General features: G+C 37.1%; 1 protein-coding gene across 2 annotated transcripts in view; it reads right to left on the bottom strand.

The window, feature by feature from the left end:
• PLA2G4A (phospholipase A2 group IVA) overlaps nt 1-15,337 on the bottom strand; it is a 123,912-nt gene that overhangs the window by 77,744 nt on the left and 30,831 nt on the right. For both annotated transcript variants that reach the window (XM_084865519.1, XM_084865520.1), the window contains one exon: nt 9,431-9,512. In XM_084865519.1, coding sequence (XP_084721645.1) covers nt 9,431-9,512 — 82 coding nt within the window. The remainder of the gene's footprint in view (nt 1-9,430; nt 9,513-15,337) is intronic.

Raw genomic sequence — 15,337 nt, 5'->3', positions numbered from 1 at the left:
GCAAAACCTATGAGGGAGTTGACAATTTTTACCCCCACTTAACAGTGGAGGAGATTAAGACCTAACTTGCCCAAATTCATGTGGATAATAAACAGTGAAAAAGAGTTTCAGAGTTCTTGCTCTAATCATTAGACACACTTCCCTTTGGTATGAAATAGGCACTCAATAAAGTTACTTGCCATAAGTACTATGTTTGTTTCTGTTGCAATTCTTTAAGGCACAGAGTGAATATTAAGTGCTTAGCAGATGCTCAGGATTTATTGATGAGATATTAATAACAGAGCTTTGCTGCAATAAGCACTGGGTTATATTTCTGTGACACTTTTTTCCAAAGTGCAAATTTCAAAATCATTATTTCATTTTGCATCTGGAGATTTGTATTATCCCTGTAAACAACTTCAAATCATTTTGTCTAGAATTTTATCTAAAATATTTTATAAAAAATATATTAAGTGAAGAGTGCTTCTAAGGACTTGGTAAGATTTACAACAACCCTCAGACTCAAGCTCAGTGGAAAAATTAATTATTTCAATCTCAATACCACACAATATTTTTCTTTTACAATTTTTATTTCTAATAAAATGTTAAAATGTTAAAGTATACTAAAATAACAGTGTTTTCACATAAATGCTTAAACTTTTAGAGCAGCAGAGATGTTCCCTTTGACATAAAAACTTTAAGAGTACCCCTTTCTTAAAAAATTTAACCTATTTTTTAAAAATATATTTTATTGATTTTTTACAGAGAGGAAGGGAGAGAGATAGAGAGTTAGAAACATCGATGAGAGAGTCATTGATCAGCTGCCTCTTGCACACCCCCTAACGGGGATATGCCCACAACCAAGGTACATGCCCTTGACCAGAATCGAACCTGGGACCCTTCAGTCCCCAAGCTGACGCTCTATCCATTGAGCCAAACCGGTTTCGGCTATTTTTAAATTTAATACCATTAGATATTAATCTCACCTTTTTCAATATAGAAATAGTATATGATTTTTGGCAAAGTGAATTTATTTAGCATATGAAAAGTGGCTGCATATCATTCAATTTTAAATCAAGGCTTTCCTTCACTTGATAGAACATTAACATGTGAAAGTATATATGTGAAAAATATAAAAAGTATTTTAAGATGAAGTATAAGATATATATGTAATTATTTAAATGAGTAGGATCCATCACTGATTGGTCTTGGGGGGTGGGGGGAAGACTCGTGTCCCTATTAGTATGATGATTTCCTCTTTGTTTTGACAGGAGCCTGCTTTTATTATCTCACCAAAGCATTGCTGCCAAATACACAACTGGAATATAACTCTGTTTATTTATTGAATAAATGTGGTGAAAATCCACCCAGTGATTAATTGATATTATCAAAACATCATAGGATAGTATTATTCACTGTATTCACCAGACCAAAAGAATACAAATACACACATGCCAAGCAAATCACAAAATCTAATAAAATTTCAATAGACAAGAAAAGGACTAACTGTACTCATAAAACTGTTTTATAGCTTAATAAACTGCATAACATTCTAAATCAGTGAGGAATAGCTGTGCCTTCCTAAAACATTTTATTTCCCTTCTACATAGAAAATAAATACAAGATATAAGATGAGAGAGAGATGTGTATTCTGGAACACTTTACTCATTTTAAAATTATCTTTTACAAAAAGCCCGGTGGAAAATTATTTCGTTATACTTAGAATTTTAAAAATCTGGGGTGGATACTCAAAATATTCCAAAAATGTTAGTAAATCAAAACTCATGTTCCATCATAACCTGAGGGTTAATGCTAGGGAAATACCTGATTCAGAAAAGGTAAACTTAAGGGTGGCAGGTGGCTCGAGGCCAAGAGCAGTGCCATTTATTAAACAACATTTGACAAACCATAATTAATCCAAAAGAGATTACTTAGATTAATTCAAAAGTGTCACAAAGTTTCTATACATTGAAACCCAGGAAGATTCTAGAAAGCTATGGATAGAAATAACCAAAGGTATTTATTAACCACAAGAAATGGAGTACAAAATAATTTTTTTAATTTTCACTCTAGTAAGGCAAAAAAAAAAAAAAAAAAAGGAAGCAATATCCAAGAAAAAATATATAATTCCATATATTTTTATTTATTCAAAATTCTCTGAGATCTTACTATTACGCCAGACACAGGCTAAGGGTCCATTTTCTAAAAAGTGAGTAAGATCATACTCTGTTAACTATATTGTTTTGTTTTGATTAAAGAAAGCATATTCTGATCTGGCTGGGAGTTGTATGCGCAGGGACCTGGGAACTAAGGGGACTTGGGAGTTAACCTTGAAATGCAGTCCATTCTCATCCAAGAATTGCCTGTCATCCTAGAAAGATTCATAACCTTGCTGCCAAAAGAAACAATGGAGTCCCCAGAGGTGCCACCCTGCCCAGGATTGCCTGTAATCTGTAACCATTCTATCCATTTTTATTTCTCTTACCTACTTCCCCATGCCTGTAATATCCATTTTCATTGCTTTTGCATACCCAACTTCCCCATGTGATCTTTATCCTTCTGCCCCATATAAGCAGCTGGCTTATGTGCGTGCAGAGCATATTTTCATGGATGGCCTGCTGGTCCCAGAATACTGTAGGCATTCTTGGAACAAACGCTCATATGTGATTGAAAATAAATAAATAAATAAATAGTAAGACACAGGTTCAAGTCTTTCATGTGTATGTTTAGACTCCCATCTGGCAGATGCCAAACAGCAGTCTGGACAGCTGTCAAGGCAGGCCAGGAAGTGAACTGTGCCAAAGAGTATCAGACTAACAATGGAAGTATCATCCCGCCATTTGTTTCTCTCAAGCTGAGAAAAAAGGGTCTATTAATTAGGTCAACATGGAAATTCATGATGGATATTTATTTTCTGGAATGTGAAAAACTAAAAATTATCCTTGTGCACAGAACACCCATAAAGAATATTCTTTGGCTCATATTAAGGTTATATTTAAGAAATAAATGTCTTATATTGATATCTGAAATATTTTAACAATAAGAGGTAATATTTATTGAGTGCTTATTATGCACCAGACATGTAAATGATTCAAATATGTCAACTCATCGAATTCTCACAACATCTCTTAGATGAGAGAAAGACAAGAGAGAAAACGCCCAAGGACACAGAACTAGGGAGGAGTATTTGGCTCTGGAAAACATTTTTCATACACTCTGCTTCTTCCCTGGAGATTCTGATCACTGTGGAATTCAAGGATGGCTATTGGAGGGGATAACATTTTCAAACGAATTTCTACATTGCTCGTGCTGCTGCTGAAGATTCTCAAATGATTAAGTAGATGATATTTCTTTGCCTACATATCCAACACCCTGCCTCTTGTCCAATACTGACAAATGGAAAGGTTGAATTCTAAGCTTCTTTCCAGAGAATTATTAACAATTTGTGTTGATAGTTATTTCTTTTCAAGAGGTTAATTCCTCTGAGTGGTCCCAGAGGTGAAGCAATTAAGGCTACTGCATTGGGGAGGCAAGAATGGAGGAAAGAGGGCTGCCTTCCTAAAACACATGTGGGTTTGGATTTTCTTAAGGTGTTAGAGTGTTGGGAAACCATGCTCCCTGTGCATGTACATGGACTGGTAACTACAGGATGGCCTTGAAGGCTGGACTGGATGCACTGTTACCTTGAACATAGTGGTAGGGTCTCTCTGGTGTGGTGTATGATCACTGGGAAGACTACTCTGAGAGGCATTTCAGTGGAATCCAGAACCCATGAGAACATTTACCGGAAGGTCTGATGTCAATTATGGTAGCCACCAAGCCTTACAACAGGCCCTCCTCCTAATTTACAGGCAACTCTAAGTACCTAGAATACCTGTGGGACCTTGGAGAGGGGAGATCACCCAAACCTTCCCATCTACTTTAGTGAACAGGGACTCAGAGTCCAAATTAATGAGATTTAGCAAAACCGAGTGAGTGCGATTTCATGGACCCGAGTATTGTGGCAGCTGCCCATTTCACCGCACTGGGATGTGTTAACTCAGAGTCATTGCTCCACAGGACTGCAGAGACAGAAAAGGCAACAAAAGAAATTGAATACATGCCAATATATAGTGCTTGATCGCTAGCTTGAATATGTAGCAAAAATCAATTTGCAAAGGCACTTTCATGTTTATTTCAAGTCACCTTACAGATGCCCCATAGTCATTCCTGGCCTCACCGGTCCCCTGCCAGTGCTGTTGTGCATTCATCCTAGACCACGTGTCACTGAGAAACAAGTCAAGCCCCGGTGTCTTTCTTCTAGGCTCAATACCACAAGATGGTACAAACCCAAGGTTCTTCAAGAATCTGAACAACGTTTTTAAATCTCCCGTTCCACTTGAATCACCCGGTTTTGGTGCTTACACACTCTGAAAATAGGTGCAAGGTGACAACTTAAACTTCCGTTTTGGAGAACTGCCCTGTTTTCAATAATAAGCATTTACGTAAACTCTATAGCAGTGTTTCCCAACCTTCTCTCATGATGAGAATCACCTGGTGGAGTTGTTAAAACACAGATTCCTGAATCCCAACTAAGAAGTGCTAAACTAGAATTTTTGGGAACATATAGGTAAAATTGCATACCTAACTAGTGCTCTGTATATAAAATCTGTCTTAGAGCACTAAGTTAGGTATGCAATTTTACCTATATGTTCCCAAAAATTCTAGTTTAGCACTTCTTAGTTGGGATTCAGGAATCTGTGTTTTAACAACTCCACCAGGTGATTCTCATCATGAGAGAAGTTTGGGAAACACTGCTAGAGGCAGTCAACACACGGTACAGCACAGGTGTGTCACATCTCAACCAAAGATCTTTGCAGAGGAGAGGAAAATAGTATTTCCCAGTGCTGAAGCTGAGCGAAAAAAAGCACCTAGAGTTACCCTGCCTGGGTCTAAGTTATGTCTCAAATATCACCAAATCACAAATGAGGAAGAGAGAGAATTAATTTATTCTAAAATATGTATGTAGGACATCTTTGTTGCAGGAGGAAAATAACGCATTTATATACAGTCCATACATTTGATCATTTAACTTGAAATATACCTTGAAATGATGACCTTTGAGGCAATGAAAATATATTCCCTACTTTTTTCATTGCTTGCGATCTGCTATAATCATGATTACAGCATAGAAGAATTTAAAATTAATTAATGCATTTGTGTTCATTGCTATTATTCTTCTCAAAGATAATGTATAAAGTCAGATCATTGATCCTCTATGAGTTTTTAAAATAAAAAGTATTAAGTCAATAAGTATTACATCATTTTATGGTTTCCTTTGATAAAGTGAATTCAGCAAAAAACAAAAACCTTAGACTCTTTGTTCCATTTTAAAATATTTAAAGTCTTCTCTGCTCATAAGGCATCTGGACTCAGGCTAAACAAACACAGCATAGAAGAAATTGCCTAGATCCTATCTCCCAAAATGCGACCCATGCACCAGCAGTGTCTGCATCACTTGTATGTTAGAATCTACTCCCCAGACCCACTGAGTCAGAATCTGCCTTCTGAACAAGATCCCCCGGTGATACACATAGACCTTAATGAGAGCCACTGTTTGGGGCGATTAGGTCAGCCTCAGACCTGCAAATGACCCAGCCGTTTAAAAATTAGGAACTTGATACAGAACTTGCTATGAGTTTATCTGAAATAAACATCATTTATGCACATATACAGATATGAAAAACAGAAGCTGAAGGTTCATTCTCAAGAATATCTTAAAACAGTCCTTAAGACATTAAGCAGTAGGATCTCATAAAAAATGGTTTAAATACAATGAGTTCACAGTTCTCCCATGTGTATTTATTTTTTTTATCATTTAAATGCTGGCATTAAGCTCTACCGTCTCCTGAATACCTAAGGAAAGTAGACCCATCTGCAATCCTTACAACTATCCTTAGAAGCCTAGAAGCCCTAATGTTTATGATGTAAATTTTGTAAAGAGAAAGAGGTTAGTGTGCAATGAGACCAGATAAGAATCCTCAGCACATATGCACAATTAGGCTATGAAACGTACCTATCAAGGTATGCATTTTATCATTTCAAAAACACTATGGGCCCGGCCAGTGTGGCTCAGTGGCTGAGCATCTAACTATGAACCAAGAAGTCATAGTTCCATTCCTAGTCAGGGCATACGCCAGGGTTGCAGGCTGGATTGCTGGCAGGAGGTGTGTAGGATGCAGCCAATCAATGATTCTCTTTCATCATTGATGTTTCTACCTCTCTCCTCCTCTTCCTTCCTCTCTGATATCAATAAAAATATACTTTAAAAGAACAAACAAACACCACTATGGTATTCATTTCCTGGTTTCATCTTAGGGAATGAAACATGACTCTCCCCAGTTCTGAATTCTGAGACTACCCTCCATTATCAAAGTGATGTATATTTTCCCCAACACCATTTAAAAGGAGCAGAAACTCAATGAGGAAGTCAGCACAGTGAGCCAGCTGTCTCATTTGGTTATAAAATGAGGTCTGAGACCGTGGACGAGTGTTTCATGTCATGTGCTCACAAAGAAAACTTTATCAACTTCAGTGTTACTGTGACCGAGGCCACTCTGCAAACATATATCTTCTGGTAGAAGAGGAAAGGAACAGTAGAGAATACAGTTTTCTATGCATCCACCCAGCACTCAGCATGATGCTGGCGTGCTGTTTGTTGGTTCATGTTACATCTACTACAACTTCCCATAGCTTCTGGAGTGAGAGTTATGGCAATACAGCCAAACTAACGCAAACTACCTACTTTAAAAATAAGACTACGGTGAGTCAGGTGCAAACTGGGACTTCAAACTACCTTTTCATAAGACGTAGACATTGGAGGGAAGGGTTGGCACTGGGCATTGGGTATAAATGATAGGTTCAAGCATACTGTGAGGAGCAGCTATGTCTGCTCTTAGATGGCTCAGAGGCCTCAGGTCAAAACAAGTGAATGAGTGAGATGTTAGGAAAATGTCCAAATGTGGCTCCTGGGATCCTGCTGATGTTAGTCTGATGTTTTAGCAATGCAGTATGGTATTTCTAAATGAAGCTAGTTAGGATAGGATTTATTAAGGCACAAAATATAAAATAGATATAACCATACTGTTATCTAAAACAAAACAAAGCAGGTAAAGGTATTTTATCGGGAAAGAATGGATTGATTGGTGTGGCGCCCTTGAGAAAGCCCCACAGGCAAAGCTGTAAAGCCCTAAGGTCACTCTTCCTTACTGACACGTGAAACTAAAGGGAAATTTGCCTTTTTAAATAAATGTAGCAGAAACTGGTTTGGCTCAGTGGATAGCGCATCGGTCTGCAGACTGAAAGGTCCCAGGTTCGATTCCGGTCAAGGGCATGTACCTTGGTTGCGGGCACATCCCCAGTAGGGGGTATGCAAGAGGCAGCTGATGGATGTTTCTCCCTCATCGATGTTTCTAACTCTCTATCCCTCTCTCTTCCTCTCTGTGAAAAAATCAATAAAATATTTTTTAAAAATAAATAAATGTAGACATTATCAACAACACAAGAGAGTGTACAGTTCTGTTATCTTAGTATTTGCAGATCTTAGGCATTTTGTATAGTTCTATCCTTGTCTGTCTTTGAAGAACTTTTATACACAAACATCCCCAGTTCAGCTTATTTGGTAATTTGTATAGATTAACCTCCCCCAGCAATATCATCATAACTCCTCCTAAAAATGTGACAGCGAAGGCCCCCGCCTTTTCTCACTATCGTGTCCTCTTCTCAGAAATGAAGTGTTTGCACTGTAAACTGTCCTTTCACTTTTTTCTTCTGACCTTGTCATTTAATTCATTTCTCTAAGACCCTCCCTAGTTCTTTAATCTTATCTCTTCCTGACTTCCCGCAAACTCACTAAGGTGACCTAAAGGGCTGGCAATAATTCCTTCCCCTTATCAAAAAGTAAATAAAATTATCTCAGAGCACAAACAAAATGAATTCTATCAATGCTGAATCAAAAGTTCAACTGACCGGAATCGAACCCGGGACCCTTCAGTCCACAGGCCAACACTCTATCCACTGAGCCACACCAGCCACAATAGCACTATCCTTTCTCCAGTAGTGATTAATCTCTAGTGGCTGCTCCTTCCAGGGGTCCTTCACCTTAAAAAGGAAGACTCTAGAGGTCAAGGGTCTCACCTGTGTTGTGTACACTGGGTGGATCCAAGATGCCTGCAGCCTATGGAGAAGTAGTTAAGAAAGCAGATCCAGCCTGGCCAGTGTGGCTCAGTGGTTGAGCATCCAAACTCATCACCACCAGTTCACCTCTTTCCTTCTCTCACTTTTACCAACTTCCCAGATACCCTTCCTCATTCACTCAAGTGTTGAGCACAGAGCTCACATTCTGCTTTTCTTAGTATTCGACTTCTACTGGCCCATTTTCATTGTGATTTTAACAAGCTCAAATCCCTCCTAGCCTTCAACGTAAAAAGTACGTTCTACCTTCATCTGCGATACATTTATCAGGCTATGCACAGAACAAACCTTTTTTAAGATGAAGATACAATCATGTGATTCATGACTCAAATGCCAGCAAGTCTCCTCACTGAGTATCTGATGAAATCTCAGTCTTCATCATATTAGTACATGTCCTCCATGACCTGCCTGCCTATTTTCTGACAACACGACGTGTTCTCTTTCCTTACAAGCACGTTGCTCCTCTCCCGCCCTTGAACTTGCTGAGGTCCCCAGGACTTCATCCTGTTCTCATAACCCACTTGCTAGTCCTTCAAGCACCAGGTTAAATGACATCTCGGCAGGGACAGAGCACCCCCCCCCCCCCCCAGCCTTCCCCAACCTGGCAAATTGAATTCTCCCTCCTTTCTCCAAAACCTGTTCTGCGAGGTAATTGCCTTTCCCATGTTGTACCGAATTCATCATCATTATATTTACCCATCTTTTTTTGCATTCACATCTCAGAGACCCCCAGACATTTCAGTGGCCCAATTAGCCTGGAAAACAGCTTTTCAGAATATGGAAGATACTGCCAATAAGCCAATTCAACATTATTCTCAGGATCTCGCTCACATTTTTTTCCAACTGTCCTACTCCAATTTCTGAAACGATTTCCACGCATATTAAACACATTCAAAGGCACGGAACTAGAGAAACTGCATTTTTTGTTGTTGTTGTTATCCTATATCCTTAATACCTCGCAGAGGCTGCTTGTTCAAAGTCAACTTAGCACTCTTTCCAAATAGAGTTAAACAGAAATTTCTTTAAATTCCAAAGATCTGTTTGTCATCAGCCAGTCATTCTGTCTGACTCCAAGTCCTCTGAACTTAAAGTGAAGGTAAAATGATATTCCAACAGCTACAGGGCATCAGAGGAGAAGATAATATATTTAAAGAGACAGCCCTGGCTTATCAAGGAACTCAAGCAACTCCGCAACAGAAAAGTACATGAAGGCACTTACGCAGGTCTCCGAAGGCGCCCTTGGTCACTTTGGTGGCACGTAACACCACTACCGTGAACTTGTGGGAGTACTGGTGCTCCACCTGGAAAGAAAACGAGAGTAAGTTAAAAATAAACTTCCAATAGAGAATCCAAGTGAACTGGTCTCGTTGTTTCCTTGAGACTAATTTGAAAATATTCCAGTTGAGAGGAAGTCTTGCGCATACCAGGAACATTCTTTGATCCGCGGGCTGTTCCTTTTTGGATTCTCTCCTCTCTCCCATCACAGAATCAGTGAAGCGCTGGGATCATGTTTTTCAAGTGTCGCTATCGCTGGACTACCTAGGACTTCTCTGCTGTCAGGTTTACCAAGCGCTCCGGGGGAAAAATGTAAATCAGGACTGCAGCCTTCTAGGAGCACAATCAGGCTTTGTACTGGATGACTAAGAAGCCCTGCCTTAAAAAAGCAAGGTGTTTGCATTATTTAGGTTTGTTTGTTTTCATCGTTACTGATGAATGAAGGTCCTGTTGGGCAAGACATTTTCAAAACCCTTTGGACCGAAGGCAATAGCAGGTAACTGCTTCTATGAAATTTAATGCATTTGTCACAAACCACTCGCAGCGATGTGAAGAGTTTCTATTGCCTAATAGTTTGCATGCACATCATAAATGTTAGTAGGTAGGAGACTTCATTAAATACCTAACAAGAAGTCAGTTATTAAATAACTCCGTCGAACAAAACAGAATGGGGAAACAGGGGCTCACATAGTGCTCTGAGCAACAAAAGAGATTCTGAGTCTTTATTTAAAGCTCAAGCGTTTTTGTTTAATCTAAAAAGTGGCCCACATTTATAAGCTACTCCTACCATTCTTTAACAGAATTGCTTAACTGGTTAAAAGTCCATAATGATTAAAAAGAAGCTAAAATACTAATAAAACTGAGAAGTAAATTAACAATAGTCTAAAAGCAAACAGGCATAAAATATTATAAAAACAAGTTATAAGACCAGCATTATTAGAATCAGAAGTTATACAGCCTTCAATACTTTCTGAAGATATCACTCTATCAATATAATAGTTAATATCCAGATTATTAATATAACCAAAAGGCAGAGAATTACCTCTGTGTAGCCAAAGTTTTATGTTACATAGTGCTTAGAGGAAAATTTATAGTATTAAATAAAATATATCACATATGTCATATATAGGGTATCCCTAAAAATATATGCACATTTTGAGTAATTATTAATTCCAATGGGTTAAACCTGAAAAGAAAAAAAAACATTGATCGAGCTATCAGCTTTAAGTAGTGTGTGTATATATATATATATATATATATATATATATGAAAAAATATCTAAATTAATCATCTAAGTGCCTACTTTTTTAGGAAACTAGAAAAATTATGTCCAAAGTAAGCAGAAGAAAAATAGTAAAAATTAGAGCTAAATAAATAAAATTGAAAACAGAAATAAATAAAGAGAAACAATGAAACCAGAAGTTGGTTTTTGAAAAGATGAATGAAATTCATAAGTGTTTAGCCAGGTAAATAAGAAAAAAATATACAGAGAATAAAAATTACAAATATAAAATCAATGAGGGAAGATAACTACAGAGCCTATGGGCATTAACAGAAATAATAAAGAAATACTATGAACAACTCTAAACCCACAATTTGATAACCTAGAATAAATGAACAAATTTCTTAAAAGATATAATCTGCCCAAAGTCACACAAGTAGCAAGACAACTGGAATATGCCTATGTCTATAAAGAAATTAAATCAATACTTAACCTTCCAAAACAGAAAGCACCAAGCCAAGATGGATTCACTGATAATTCTACCAAACAGGTAAGGAAGAAATGACACCAATATTATTCAATCTCTTCCAAAAGATAGAAGCAGTTCCTAACTCATTCTATGAAGCCACATTGCCCTGATAATGAAATCAGACAGAGGCATTTTCAGAAAAGGAAACTATAGACCAATATCTCCCATAAACATATATGTATAAATTCTCAGCAAATTATTACCAAATAAAATTCAACAATATATAAAGAAATAATAACCACAACCAAGTGGGATTTATCTTGGTGGGCAAGGGCTGGTTATGCATTAAAAAAATCAATTTAATGTAATTTATCACACCAACAGGCTAAAGAAGAAAAATCACACTATCATGTTAATTGATGCAGAAACGTTATTTGGTAAATAACGTTTATCACCTATTTATGATAAAAACTCCCAGCAATTTAGAAATAGATGGGAACTTCCTCAACTTGATAAAAAAAAAAAAAAAAAAAAAAAAAAAAAAAATCCAAAACCAATATACTTAATGGTGTGAAAGAAAAAAGCCACATGCTAACATGGCAAGCTCAGGGAAGGCCTGTGTGGCAGTCTTGCAAACCCAGAGACCTAAGATAACCACAAAAGATGGTTTGAAAATTAAATATCTAACAGGTTATAGTAGGTAGTCATGTCCCAGATATTCTCCCAGACAAAGATTAACTTTGATCTTTTTACTGAGCCCATTTGCCTTTTTGCCTCTAAGATAACACATCTGTGAGATGTCTGGGTAACTTGTAACTTCCCTTTTTCCAGAGCCCCTGGGGAACAACCAAATGTGGTGGGCGCCAGGACAGATGCCTCAAATTCCTTCTTTATCATGTTAATTGTTCCTGCACTCACCTGAGTACACCTCCATCTTTTTACTTTTTATCCAATCCCAGGACTTTCCCACCGCTTTGCTTTCTCCCGCCTCCTTACTCCATCACCAATGAATTTCATGTAACCCACCTATGTCCCTCCTTTGATTTCGGTGTAAATAGAGAAATGTAACCCGCCATTCTTCGGAGCATTATCTCAATCGGTTGAGGTTCTGCTTCCCGGCATATGTCGACAGTTTTGGCTCAAATAAACTCATAAAAAAAATTCTTTACAGATTTCAATGGTTTTTTTTTTGTTAACAATGGCATAAAACTAAAAGCTTTCCTATAAAGGATAAGAATAAGACAAGGATATTTGCTTTTCCCACTCCTTACTTAGACTAGGTGTCTAAGTAAATGCAGTAAGACAAGAAAAAGAAATAAAATATATACAAATTGTGAAGGAAGAAATAAAACTGTCTATGTCACAGATGGCTTGATTGTCTATGTAGAAAACACAATAGAATTAATTTTTAAAAAAAATACATTTTATTGATTTTTTACAGAGAGGAAGGGAAAGGGATAGAAAGTCAGAAACATCAATGAGAAACATCGATCAGCCGCCTCTTGCACACCCCCTACCGGGGATATGCCCGCAACCAAAGTACATGCCCTTGACCGGAATCGAACCCAGGACCCTTGAGTCTGCAAGCCGACACTCTATCCACTGAGCCAACCCGGTTTCAGCAAATAAAATTAATTTTTAAAACTTCTGGAATTAAGTAATTATAGCAAGGTTGTAGAATATACGGTTAATATGCAAATGTAAATCTTTTTCCTATATACCAAAAATGAACAAGTGGAATTTGAAATTTAAAACATAGTAACATTGTCCTAACCAGTTTGAGTCAGTGAATAGAGCATCGATCCTTGACTGCAGGGTCCCAGGTTCAATTCCAGTCAAGGCTTGATCAGATGATTACTAATAACATATACTGAGAAAGATATTGTTATTATAAGGATTCATTGAGTATAAGCCCTATGTTAAACATTCTAGTAGATGTAAATTTTCATTTAATTTTCCCCAAAACTCTATAAAATAGGTATTATTACTTACATTTAAGGATGAGTTGTGCTCGCTAAAGTGAGACTCTGAGTGTCTAATTTCCCAGTATCTCATAAACATTAAAAATTAAACTTGATTTATAATCCAATCTTGCTGTTCCCAATGTTTTACTTTTTCTATATTCCTTTACTTGCACAGAGAATAATAATACCAATACCAATACCAATACATTTAATAATAATAAAAAAAAACTGTTTCCATTTATTAAAGTGGTATAGAAAGTTACAATCTATTCTGTCTATTGTATCTGTAGTGGATCTGAACTCTATTAATTGGGTTATTTTATCTATCATTCAACTCTGCATTTAAATTTGCCTTTATTGGCCGAAACCGGTTTGGCTTAGTGGATAGAGCGTCGTCTGCGGACTGAAAGGTGCCAGGTTCGATTCCAGTCGGCATGTACATTGGTTGCAGGCACATCCCCGGTGGGGGGTGTGCAGGAGGCAGCTGGTCGATGTATCTCTCTCATGGATGTTTCTGGCTCTCTCTATTCCTCTCCCTTCCTCTCTGCGAAAAATCAATAAAAATAAAAAATAAAAAACCTTTCTGTTTAAAAAAAAATTATTTAAAAAAAAAATTTTTGCCTTTATTTCCATCAGCCTCGATTCTGTCTTCTTAACATTGTAAAATGAAATACTATAAGGAGCAAACCAACCATCTTTTTGGTTTTTACAAGTTCATTTTGAAAACACCATGTATCTTAAGAAAATTATTTTCAAAACAGAAGTATCAAAATCATACCAATCTCTAGGAGCTGTAAAGAGAATATCTATAAAGTTAGTACAAATTCTTAGAAAAAAAGTGCTCAGTTTCAATCAATGACCATCCAAATACTTTTTTGACAATCCTTGCCATGTTCCTGGGGGCCAATATTACATAACATTTCAAAGTAGGATGAGCAGGGCTAGCTTCTGACCTGCATAGAAGACTTTTCATTACGTCTCAGGGATAGCGCCAGAGGAGATGGTATTATTGAATCCACAACAGTGTTCCCGGGGAAACTAATGACTCAGCACAATGCTAGTTGATAGATGGCCAAAAGAGATGCCATATTTCAATTGAGATGTCAAATATAAGCTCAATATACTGGCTTAGTCACCAAGATTAAGTCTTGCCTTCAGGTCTTAGATTACCTTACATTAAGGGTCTTTCTTCATCTATAATCTTTTCCATAGACCGCAACTCTATTTCTTTTCAATAGTACAATAACCCAGTCATCATGAAAACAGCTACTATATTAAATTCATTCTGGAGAATTATATTGACATCTGTAACTAAAATGATTAGACATTGGAAAAAAGAATCGGTCAATGTATACAAAATCAATTTGATGGTTGTCTTAATCTGTTAAAAGTCCCACTGTTAAAAAAAAAAAAGAACCAAAAAGAACAATCACAAAACAAATCTGATGGAGGAGAAGGTAGATTCTGCATGAAAATATATTTTTTCCTCCAATTAAAACTAAAGACTGCTTCTATGATAAAGACTACAGAGTCTCAGTACTGAACCAGACATTGTGATCTCCACAACAGCAACAGGCAATTCAAACAGGTCTCAGAAAGGTTTTTCAAAAAGTGGCTGCATTGATAGCATCCAAGAGTATCTTTTTAAAATAGATACTTTGCCCTAACTAGTTTGGCTCAGTGGATTGAGCATCGGCCTGTGGACTGAAGGGTCCCAGGTTCAATTCCAGTCAAGGGCATGTACCTTGGTTGTTGGCATATCCCCAGAGGGGGGTGTGCAGGAGGCAGCTGATTTATGTTTCTAACTCTCTAACCATCTCCCTTCCTATCTGTAAAAACAAAAAACAAAACAAAAAACAATAAAATATATTTTAAAAAATAAAATGGGATACTTATTTCGGTTTCACTTCCTGGTGTGGAGTTTCATTCTAATACATTTAAGAGGTACAGGAAGTGTGTTACTATTCTCCCACATTTTATAAGAGGAATCACTTTATATATTTGTAATCTACAGTGCTATCTAAACTTGCCATGTTCCTAGGGGCCAATATTATAGATTAGCTATTTACACAAATAATCCTAATGTCCAAAACACCTGATTTAACAATAGAATATGTTAGTTCTAGCAGACACAATTGAAAGAAAATCAAATGTAGCCACTATGGAAAACAGTGTGGAGTTTCCTCAAAAAATTAA

This window comes from Pipistrellus hanaki (genome assembly GCF_964339955.1).
Source record: "Pipistrellus hanaki genome assembly, chromosome: 18".
In the NCBI taxonomy this organism is placed as follows: Eukaryota; Metazoa; Chordata; class Mammalia; order Chiroptera; family Vespertilionidae; genus Pipistrellus; species Pipistrellus hanaki.
Note: the sequence above shows the minus strand (reverse complement) of the source record. Positions and strands in the feature narration are given on the sequence as shown.